Source organism: Glycine max, chromosome 17, assembly GCF_000004515.6.
Source record: "Glycine max cultivar Williams 82 chromosome 17, Glycine_max_v4.0, whole genome shotgun sequence".
In the NCBI taxonomy this organism is placed as follows: Eukaryota; Viridiplantae; Streptophyta; class Magnoliopsida; order Fabales; family Fabaceae; genus Glycine; species Glycine max.
The window spans coordinates 1875632-1887612 of record NC_038253.2 but is presented as its reverse complement, the minus strand read 5'-3'; the positions used below and the strand labels follow the sequence as shown (position 1 = coordinate 1887612).

Sequence of the window (11981 nt, the reverse complement as noted above, 5' to 3'; positions counted from 1 at the left end):
TTGTTTCATCTTGGAATAAACTGCACGCTTGTGTTCACGAATAGTTTGATGTAAATAAATAATTAATCATTTGCAATTAATCGTTTTTTGTTGGGCGACAATATGTAGTCAGCTCTATGCAAATCAATGAAATCGTATGTCACGTTTAAATTAATTAATAGCTAAATCATGGTCCTTGTCATAATCAAGGATATCTTTAAATTTAGCTTATTTTCTTTTTCTACGAAATGAAATATTTATGCTTGTGTTATTTTGCATACCAAGTCATCATTAGTGAGAACTTAGTTTATTGAAAAAAGTTAATCTTCTACGGCTTAACAAATTAATGTTCAAATTTTAATGGAAAAATGTACTCATATTCATATTTAGTGTATAACTATGTCCCTGTAGGTTATGTTTACTTTTAAGAATTCATATGCATAATAATGAATTTCAATACATACAATGAAGAAAAAAAATTATTGCTTTCTGAGCAAATGTACTTTTGAACTTTCTCAATTTTAACCAAAACATGCATTACGTCTCCAATATGAATTACTTATGATGAAAGATACTTTTGCCCGAAAAAATTACATAATTTAAATCATTGTTACAAAATAAAAAATAATAATTTTATAAACATAAGATAAAACTAGTTGAATATAATGTGCTCAATATAACTCTATCTGTATGTTTTTCATTCATAGTTTGTGAGTGTGTTTAAAAAATTAATTGTGTTGATCTAGTATTATCTGTTCAGATTGATAGTGAATTGAACTCATAATAATTTATACGAACAATACATGATTTTTTGTGGTGAACTCATCATGATTTTATCTTATTTTTTGCTTTAAAAAATAATAGTAATTTTAACTTTCCACCAATCAAAACACACACTCAATTAGCTGAGAAATTTTACTTGCTTAGTTAACAAAATCAGTTGATTGTAACATCACAATTCTGTTTTTTATTAAACAGTTACAGTAAAAAAAAGGTAAAACTTATTTCTTAGCTTTGGAGTCCTAAACTACTAACATAGCATTTAGACGAGCAAGTTAACTAAAATCTTAGAGAAATACAAATGAAAGTAAAAAATATGATCATAAAATTACATGTAAAGCAATATAAATGCAAATGAGGATATTGAATTTATTCTTATGTACCGTGATGAAAATGGTAACCTATATAACAACATTTGTCTTATATATTGATTCAACTTGATAAATTTTCAAATTCGTTGGATGCCCTCTATAGCAACAATTTAATGACTAGGTAGACATAGGTCTCATCACCAAGAACTCAAGCTCTGCTTGAAATCCCTTGTTATTTGAATTTCCAATAAGAAAACCATTCCAACCAAAACAGATTCAGAGTGGACAGTAAAAGACTGAATTGATGATAATCTCCGTGAAGGGAAGAAATAGCCACAAATCCTAACGTGTAAACCATATAGAACTAAAAACAGAAAATGCAACACCAACTAGGGAAAGGACGCCATCATAGAAAACAAAAACAAAACCTTACCACAGCCTTCATGAGGACACACAAAATCCTTCTCCCCTGTATGAATGAGAAAATGTCTTTTCAACTATGAGCTATCCAAAAATTTCTGCAATTAAACAAAATATTTTCAGCACTGCTAAATAGACCTGCCATTAAAGTAAACAACACAAGCTATTGAAACTTGATACGTAGCATTAAATAAATAAAGTGTAAATAAAAAAAATATAAACCAATTGGAAAAAGGTGTTAATGATTTATTTTAATTAAGTATGCTCCAATCATGTAACGGCTTTTTTTCTATCAGAAAATGTTAGTTTTATCAGTTGGGAGATTTGAATTCACAACCTTATATCTCCTCCAATCATGCAACGTAACATGCTAATACCTTAGTTTTGCGCATCTGTAAGTAACAAAGTCACCACCTTTCCATATCCCTCGTAGTGACAAACATATTGTTTCTCTCCATGGATGTGAGAATGCTTCCTCAAAGCACCAGCATCTATGAATGTCTTTCACAGCCATCATAGCTGCAAAGAAAAAGTACTTCAGTAGTTGGCTCTGGTTTTGGCTTGTCATTGAAGGCTCTTTTGCCTTTTCTTTCAAGGTGTTCAAGGTATCCTCTCAGGTAAGTAAAACAAGGAGAAATGTAAGGTACAAAACATGATAAAATAACATTATCATAGGATACAGTGGTCTCTTGCTTGCAAAGCACCTAAAATTCAATTTTGTTTTATCTTTTACAACTACATTGTTTATTGAATTAAGTATTAGAGTCAAGTATTAAAAAAGATACCACAACTTCTATATAAAAAAAAAAGGTAAAGTAATTCAGAATAAGAACCATTGAGTTAAACATTCAAGGACTGCAAGCTATAAACCAATAGGGAAATGTACAGATTTGACACCAACTTGCAGATCTGGATCCTATAAATTTCTCTTCATAAAGTCCTTAGGTACAAATTTGCTTTTTAATAAGAGTCTTCTACCCTATCCTGGACTTCAAGAAGCTCTAATTGCTCAATGCAAAAAACCTGGCAAAGATAGCTTTCAAAGGAGCATTTTACATTTCATTGTGTCACCATGCCTTTAGTTGATAACTAAAACCTGGAATGATCTGTTGTGGATAGAATTCTAGTGCCCGATCAAATATGTGGTGGAATCTGTTGCAACTTGTGTAAGTAAGAAAAAAAACTCTAGATCCAGAAGTTTGAAAACAATTTAATCCAGCCATTTCCACCAACCTTTTTGGGGTGGTTCTATACAAGGCAATTGAATATGGTCTTGCCTGTCATCCAATCCAATAGGCATTTAGGGATTCAATTGTGGTTGGTGAACTTCTGATAGCACAAAGAGTAAGAGGATGATTATTTTGTGGCCAATATACTTTTTTCCACAACATGGAGGGAGTAAAACTATCATATAATTTTTACACAATACAGTAGCAGAGTAAGAAGATATCCTTTATAGGAAATAACCAACTTAGCTAAAACCCTTTGTTAAAGATTAAAGAGTTGTCTTCATTTTCAAACTGGCAAGTATGACTGCGAGAAAGTTTTAGAAAAAAGAAACTACACAGATTTTAACAGACATAGAATGGCCAAATGGGGGGGAAGGAGTGAGCATAAGATGTAAGCTTGCCAAATAGCAAAAAAGAATCCTGTTACCCATTTTAAGAGCATGCACTTCCCTCCCGTCGTTACAAGATCTTGGGGAACCCTGGCAGCAATATTGATCTGATTATTAGCATAACACTTTACTGAATGAAGTAGTAAAAGGCTGAAACAAACAGATGACAAAAAGAATGGAAACAGCACATGGCCAGTAAAAACATTATATTTAGTTCTCCTCTTTTGGTGGCAATTATGTTCTTAGATACAGTCAGACATTAAATGGGCACCTCTCCTAAAGGAGATTTAAACCTTAATTCACCACATTACAAGAAACTAGCCCCTGTTGCAAAACCCAACAACCCCCGTTGATAAAAACATCATAATTATAATTTGATCTCCATCTGTGAGCGTATTATTCCTTCACTATTCTGTAATAGTTTAGTGCCAACTGTAACAACCTAGTTTCAGAGAGTTATAACTAACTCTTGGCTGAGTCTCTGGTATATATAGGTTCTTAAACAGAGACTTATCACCTCTAGTAATCATTTTCTCTCTCAATACAAGTTTCATTTTATCTTAACACCATATAACAGCAACATGGAAAGGCCAAGTTTAAACACATTCTGCCCGTTCATTCACACTCCTAGGCCGAGAAAATTACAAAAATGTTAATAAAAACAATAACAATGATCGCAAGGTCCCATGATAATCCATCCAAACGTATAAAATAGACTCTCCAACTTGGCATTAAAACACAGCTAACCATATACACGTAAAACTGAGATGCCCTTATGGCCAGCATGAAATCGTTCATTTTATCCACTTTTCAATTCATGTATGTTTTTATCTTTAAATGGAACTAGAAAATAACAAAGTAAAGACAAAACGAGTCCCTCGCTAATTACTTTACTTTCCCTTGAAATAACCACTCCTCAAAACAGAAAATTGCAACCCAAAGGAATCTGATAAGCAACTTCAAAGGAGGTACAGAAGATAATGTAATTTCATAAGATGGATCGAACACTGTGCTCGTCTCCTTCTCGTCCAAAGGTCTCATCCTTCCTCTCCCACTTCCTCCTAGGGTTTTACACCGCAATTAGGGTTTATTTGCTTTGTTTTTGCAACACAAAACAGAGTTGAAGTGAAAAAAGGGGCGTTTGGTTCCTGCAATCATCCTTTTTCTTTTACACCTAACACTAACAGATTTTTGACAATTTCAACATTGTTCTCGCCTATGATAATCCGTATGCGTAAGGGTTCATACGGATTCTCAGTGGGTATGACTCATATGCAACAATAATGTTGAAATTATCAAAAATATATCCGATATAGAGGAAAAAGGATGGGTACACAAAGAAAATGCCAAAAAAAAGGTACTGAGGCCTAAGTCTAACAAATACGGGCCTCGTGAACATAAGCCCACTAAAAAAAACAATTCAGCACAAACAGTGTATGGTGACCAAAACCAGTTTACACTTAATTGTTGGAAATTTTATAAATAATTTATGAATATCGGTTTTTAAGATGAAAAAATAAAGCCTTTTAGAAAATTTCACCAATTGTCCCAAATACACAAATTATATGCTAAACAATTAATTTTCTGCAAAAGCAACTAAAATATCTTGTAACAAAAAAAAGAAAAAAGAATCCTGGTGACCAATCCATCCAATAATACAACTAATATCTTTTAATAGAAAAGTATCCATAAAAGTTTTTCATCCCCTCACAAAGAAATTTCGTCCACCCAATGTGCATTGGCCAAGTTGATATATATAAACGAAAAAAAGTGTGGGAATGTATCACCAAATTAGGTAACGAATGACAGATAAAGCAAGTTTTAAAAAACTTGATTATTTATTTTGTGAGTTGTGCAATATTTTGTCCATATTTATTCACATAATAATCTAAATTATCAACCAATATCAGTCATCAGTAAAGACTAAAGAAGAACTAAAAAAAGAAAAGAATTGATAAAGTATTATAAAATTCAAATCTCTTTTGTCATCAACAAAACACATGACTATAAAGTGGAATGAAACAATTGTTTTACAATATACAACTGCAATAAAGATAAAATAGCTTTCAAAATAAACTAGACAAATGATTTACGAAATCTTTAACCACAGTATAAGATTGGGAAGCAAAAGCGAGTATCGTATTGTTCTGACCAGTGACTACTGACCCTACAATCTCTCCACTTTTCAATCAAATCAATTCCAATGTCGGCTCTCTTCTCCTTCATCTTCCCATCCAGGTGCGCGCGGATCCCAAACGACGCGTCGTTTCGTTTTCTCTCTCAGTTTTCGGAAACCCTAATTTGATTCAATTTTGCAGCTGAAAAGGGAGGAGAGAGTGTTTGCGTTGCGGCAATGGAGGAACCGAGCAAACTGAAGCGTGCCATGATTGATTCCTGGGCTGGGGCAATTTCTGGTGGAATATCACGGACAGTTACCTCGCCCCTCGATGTTATTAAGATTCGATTCCAGGTATGTATTATTATGTTTGTGTAACGTTTTAGGATTTAATCCTTTTCTTTTCTTTTTTTCTAATTGTCGGGTTGAAAATAACAGGTTCAGCTAGAGCCCACATCTTCATGGGCTTTATTACGGAAGGATTTGGCTGCAGCATCAAAATACACTGGTATGTTTCAAGCAACCAAGGACATTCTTAGAGAAGAAGGCGTACAGGTATAAACCCCGGATTTTCTACCCTTTTCACTTTGTCATTGTGTGTGCTTTTTTCTTAAGCTAATACCCCTATTTTTTTTGCAGGGGTTTTGGCGGGGAAATGTGCCGGCATTGCTCATGGTTATGCCATATACAGCTATACAATTTACAGTTTTACACAAGTTGAAGACTTTTGCCTCTGGTTCTTCCAAATCAGGTATTCTATTTTCTTATTCAGTGTCACTGTTTCTTTCTAGGCGAATTAGAAATCATTGTTGATTTGAATTTTAAGGAAATTGTCATAAAAACCAATAAACTTACCATACATGATAGTTTGTGTAAGGATGACACTGTATAAAGCTATATAATGCATGTATTATTTATTCTTTTTATTTTTGAGACTTAATTGGTGTTTAATCACTTCGGTTCTAAATTCATTACAGTATTTTGTTAAATTCAGTTATACCAATTTATTTTGCATAAGGCTCTTTTGTGGAGGAGGGTGCTTTCTGTAGTTAATGGGTGTGTACACTATATATGCTAGCCAAAACCTATGCCCATACATTCTGCACACTTTAGAAAAATACAATTACTTACCAGGAATTGTTCTTTATCTTCTCCAATTCTAGGATTGTGTTTGTTCATTGGTTTCTTTTTTGTTTTTGTAGAGAATCACATTAATTTGAGCCCTTGTCTATCCTACCTCAGTGGGGCATTAGCTGGGTGTGCAGCTACATTAGGTTCTTATCCCTTTGATCTTCTCCGAACTATATTAGCTTCTCAAGGTGAACCAAAGGTATAAGCATTATCAATTTTGAGGTCCCAAAACAGTTTCAAAGTAAATTTTATTTCATTTTAAGTATAAAAAATGTGATGGTCCTTTTAATGCTATTGGCAGATATGAGGCCTCCATTATTTGATTGATTTCATAAACTGCTCATGTTTATGCTGTTCTGTTTTGCTTTATGTGGCAATACTGATCTTGTTTTGGTCCTTTTTGAAGCTATTTTTTTATAACTACTCTTCGCAAATATTGTGACATCATAGGTATATCCAAACATGAGGTCTGCATTCATGGATATCATCCATACTCGTGGATTCCAAGGCTTGTATTCTGGATTATCGCCAACTTTAGTGGAGATTATACCTTATGCAGGCCTACAATTTGGCACATATGATACATTTAAGCGTTGGGGCATGGTAAAATTTCAGTCCTTCTATTTAACATCTCATTTTTTTTAGATTACATGATCATGCTCTGCATGCATTGTATGTTATGTTTTATTTATTGTGCAACTCTAGTGTGGTAAGATAAGATTGTAGATTCGCTTGGACTCTGCATGTTTCAGCTTATCTTGCATTGTAGTGTTATGCCTTCATTTTATAGTCTTGGTAAAATGACTCAATGCATCAGGAAATTATTCCTATTCACTTACACTGTAATGACTGTTGATTCAGTTGTGAGGATTGCTCAATATGTGCCTCACCTTTTCAGTTTAATTTTTAATATCCATTTTTGTTTTTAGATTATTGTTTTACCCATCAGCGAGGACTCTGCACACAGATTACTATTGCCTTTATATGTCAATCACTAAGCTGGATGAATTATTTGCACTAATAAAGCTGCACCACTATTTTCAATTTTGAATATGAGAAATTAATGGTGTCCATGCCTCATATCTATTGTAAGGTTGGCATTTTGAATTTTGATTGTAGTTTAGATTAAAGTTCTGCTGAGAAAAGTTACCTTGGAATTATGTCACAATAGATTTATTTCCACTTGTAAATTGTAATCTTACATTAAAAATGGAGTTGGATTCCTTCACACTGCTAATGAATGTTTTGTTTTAGTGTATTTGACACTGCAGTTTTTGGACCTGTAAATATGTATTGTGTGTGAAATTGTAGGCTTGGAATCATAGATACTCCAACACTTCTGCAGAAGATAACCTCTCTAGCTTTCAGCTTTTCCTTTGTGGATTGGCAGCGGGAACATGTGCCAAGCTTGTCTGTCATCCACTAGATGTTGTCAAAAAAAGATTTCAGGTAAACCTCTGCACATATTTAGTGTTAGCGCAGGGATTATTTAATCAAAGTTCAATTTGAGAATTGAGAATTCTAGAGACCCTTACCCCTCAACCCTAAAAAATGCAAAACTTATGATTATGTTAGGCTGGATAGATGGTGTTTTTGGTGCCATTTGAAACTGAAACAATTAGAAGATATTAAACAACAAACTGGGCGTTATGTTATTCTATCATTGTCAATGTAATCATGATACATGAATCTTCATTCTCTGTTTGCTACAGATTGAAGGGCTTCAAAGGCATCCAAGATATGGAGCTCGAGTTGAGCATCGTGCATACAGGAATATGCCTGATGCCATGCAACGGATATTTCGATTAGAGGGTTGGGCTGGTCTGTACAAGGGGATAATTCCATCAACTGTCAAAGCTGCACCTGCTGGTGCTGTGACATTTGTTGCTTATGAATTGACATCAGATTGGTTAGAGTCCACTTTCAATTGATTTTTTCCCATTTTTTCTTCATGATTAGTGATCATATTCTTTTTTGAAATACAAGTTGATTCCCTCGTAGTATAGGAAGAAAGTGTGAGGGATATGCTAATTTTTTGTAATGATAGTGGTAGTTGATAAGATTGAACTTCCTTTAAGATGGAAGATTTGTCCTTGATGCTTGCGTCTGATTTGGAATTCTAAATGTAAATTTCCAAAATGGTGCAAAAGCCTATCTAGGAACAAGTTGTGTTTGGTTTCAACCTATATTTGGTCTTTGGTAGTAAAATTCGGACATAATTAATGGCCATCTTTTTGAGCTTTTGAGGTTCTCAGTCTGTGCCGTACAGATTCTTCAGCATCCTATTGTTGGACAAAATAGCCTATTATTCTCAGTCTGTGCTTAGCTCGTCATTTTGCAAGCCTCAAGATTCTAATTTATTAATGTTGCATGTGAAAGCTCGTCCTTTTCTATTCATTTAAAACAGAAAGGGCCCCTCCTGGTTAGGTCATTGACCCACAGGTTTGAAGCCCCAGATTCACATCTTGAGGCATTCTCCATTGTTTTTTTGTTTCATTGGTTGGTGGTAACTTGGCAAGTGATCGAATAGTGCGGTTTTTATTTCACTCTACATCTAATTTTCGTTCCCACCAAATTTGGGAGGATACTGTATGAAAAAAATGCAATTTGTTGAGTTTCATGGCATACTAAGAACAAAACGTGAAAGCATTTGACTGATATCACTCTATAGCATTCTTTGAAGTGTAGAATTTTGTTAGGAGAGGCCAACGAACCAGCGTGAGACACCTAACAGTTTCATTACGAGAAAAAGGTGGATGACAAAACAACGTCGAATGCCAGAGTTGTAATGCTTGAACATCATAACAATTAAGCATCTAGCTAAAATTTCACCTAACTGTTATGTAGTAATAGTAGTTAATTGTGTAAAGTAGCCTCCTCCCTCATCTCAGGCTTTGAATTCTATCAATCGACTAAAAAAATGATGAGCCCAATAACTAACGACTCCAATTTAAGATAGTAGAAGTGGCTGAAATGTTGTGTTTCCTAAGAAATTAATTCAGTTGGGAGTTGGGAGGATAGAGATACACGACCCTTTATATTCTGCCGCTTTCAGATTGGCGTCGTGTCACCTTCGGATTCTTCCAGATTCTTGTTCTTGTCCGTAATCTCTAAGCATTATGAAACTATTATGTATTATTTGATTCAGAGGGAAGAGATTTGAACAAAAAAAAAACAAGAGGGATTTTAAGGATTAGAAAACACTTTTTTTTTTAATTACAAGGACGGAGGTGGAGAAATAAGCAAGATCATTATTCCCAAATATTTTTTGTAAAAGTTATTGTAATTTAATTAAAAAAAATAGTATTTGAATTCGTATTTCATTCATCGCATTAGTTTAAACATTAACTTGTGTATATCTTTAATAGAGTGTCCTAGTTGGCAGCTTGTGTGCCTTTGTGGCACACATATAATGACCTTTATGTCCCCGTCGAATATATATTCAAGAATTATTTTTTATTTTCTTAAATTTAGAAACTAATGTGTCGAATTCAAAGATTAAATAAGGGATTTTGTTGGTTAAACTTATATAAACATTATCGAACTAATAATCTATGCATAAAATTATGGAAAAAACCTATATTTTTGTATAAGCTTGTTTTTGTTTTATGAGTTTAACGATTTAGATTTATTTTGTATTGTGTAATTTATTAATTTTATGTAAGGTAATTGTCGAAATTATAAAATAATACTAGTAGTTATATCATATTTACATTAAAATAAACAAATATGATGCCACGTGATTAGTGTCTGGCATGGCACGTGTGAATGACTTCATCAATTGAAGATTATTATGGCACGGGCGCATTATTATCACAGAATTGAAGTAATCCAAAACATTTGGTGGAATTTAATAAAGAAACCGACAACTACATTTGGGTGCGACGTAATTTATGTCTGAGATCGATGTTTAGTTGGAAATTGGAATTGAGAAATGTTGAAAAGAAAACGAACTCTTAGATTATATTTTTCTTATAAATATTAATTTTTTTCTTAAGTATATTTTCTTCTTTGAAAAATTAAATTTTAATTTGGATCTATAAAAAAATAATACACTACTTTAATTGAAACAAATTATTTTAGTCGTTACAATTAGATTTGCGTCATCAAAAAATATGATAAACGAATGAGTAATAAGTTATATATATATATATATATATATATATATATATATATATATATATATATATATATATATATATATATATATATATATATATAGGGTGCATTTATCAAAATAATTTTAACAATAGGGATTAAAAACATGTATTATTATTTCAATAAAATTAGGCATTTAATGAAAAATTGCAGGAAATAAAATAAAAATTTATTAGTATTTTAAGAACGAAAAATATAGTGAAGTATTTTTCCTTCAAAGTCCTTGTAAGGATGCGATGTTGCTGAAGGTAAAAGTCCAAAAATTTACTTCCAAAAGAAACTATTCTTGTAACATTTTACTCCTATTTCTCTAGAGTAAAACAAAGCCAAACAAGAAAAATACGATGCAAATTATCTATTAATAGAAAAGGAAGTTCAGGTGTTGTTAAACGTAAAACAAAAATGGAAAAAAGACATTATCAAATGTCAATTGAAGAGACGAAAATTGACCATAAAATTTCTAAGCAAGAACTAATTTCCAAATATTTTGAATAAAAAGAACTATAAGAACAAAAATAAATTAAAAAAATAGAAACTAAATTAAGAGTGCTAGTATGACTTAAGATATACGTACTTTACTCGACCTAAATTTTGATTAAATCAATTTTGTGAACTTATCCCTGAACTCGATGACATATGGGTCTAAGATCAAACTTGAATAGGATAAAACAAGGGGTTAGCCTAAATTCAAAATTTAATAAATAAGATAATGACAAAGATCGGTATCATTTTTATTTAAAATTTAAAAATCTAGATAGCTAAGTAAATTTGAACACAAAAACATTACTACAAAGCAAGTGACAACAATATGCCGGTCAACTTGAAGACCTATCCTCATCTAACACTATGTCAAGATTTGAAAATTTGGTGAGACTATATTTCTTTGAGGGACAAAGTCCAGATAACTCAAAGTTCTTGGGCACAGATTAAGTTTTAGGGGGCAAAATCAAGCCTTAAACACTCATTCTTGCATATTGTTATTCCCACTTATGGCTATGCACATGGTGTTTTAAGAATCATTTTGAAGGATTTGACTCCAAGTATAGAATAACAACTATTGACAAATCAACATTTTGAGATTTTCACATCCGTTGGTTTTAAATCAACATCATTATTATTTATTATACTTTATCCTCTAAAAGCACTTAACACTTCAATCGAGTCAAAGTCCATGATTGGCTAAGGTAAGGAATGGCTTTTTTTTCTTATTGGTAGAAAATAAGAATCGAAGACAGTGTCAAGAGATTTATAATAAGTTAATAACTCACACATCATACTTAACCAACCGAGCTAAACCCCCTTGTGACAGGAATGACTTTCTACTTCACAACTTGGGAGTGGGAGGTAAAAATGGTAGTACTCGGGGATGTACTTAGAGTACTCTCCATGCATATATAAATAGTTAGCATGGTGTAACTATCCGAAGCAAAAAAGCAAAGACAAGTTATTACAAATAACCAACAAATAA

At 32.6% G+C, this 11981-nt stretch overlaps 1 protein-coding gene and 1 long non-coding RNA gene across 4 annotated transcripts; one reads left to right on the top strand and one right to left on the bottom strand.

The window, feature by feature from the left end:
* Positions 1–1132: 1132 nt before the first annotated feature.
* LOC100795435 (uncharacterized) lies at positions 1133–4428 on the bottom strand. Of its 2 annotated transcripts, none has more exons than XR_005889395.1 (3): positions 2724–4428; positions 1868–2642; positions 1133–1588 (listed from the first exon to the last, which is right to left on the bottom strand). It is a non-coding gene; the product is annotated as an uncharacterized lncRNA (long non-coding RNA). The 2 variants fall into 2 exon arrangements; XR_005889396.1 differs by having other exon boundaries at positions 1868–2009; positions 3147–4428.
* Positions 4429–4894: 466 nt separating this feature from the next.
* On the top strand, positions 4895–8494 carry LOC100805353 (mitochondrial thiamine pyrophosphate carrier-like). Of its 2 annotated transcripts, XM_006600143.4 has the most exons (8): positions 4895–5346; positions 5427–5578; positions 5663–5779; positions 5864–5975; positions 6427–6554; positions 6806–6958; positions 7667–7804; positions 8068–8494. In XM_006600143.4, exons 2-8 carry the CDS (start codon positions 5462–5464, stop codon positions 8284–8286), a joined length of 984 nt encoding a protein of 327 aa, XP_006600206.1. In that variant the 5' UTR covers positions 4895–5346; positions 5427–5461; the 3' UTR covers positions 8287–8494.
* The last annotated feature ends 3487 nt before the right edge of the window (positions 8495–11981 follow it).

Excerpts from the sequence above, each read along its gene's own strand:
- LOC100805353 (XM_006600143.4), top strand. The coding sequence starts at position 5,462 with ATGGAGGAACCGAGCAAACTGAAGCGTGCCATGATTGATTCCTGGGCT. Across the intron at positions 5,976-6,426 it reads CTCTGGTTCTTCCAAATCAG|AGAATCACATTAATTTGAGC; the intron begins GTATTCTATTTT and ends TTGTTTTTGTAG. Across the intron at positions 7,805-8,067 it reads TTGTCAAAAAAAGATTTCAG|ATTGAAGGGCTTCAAAGGCA; the intron begins GTAAACCTCTGC and ends TGTTTGCTACAG.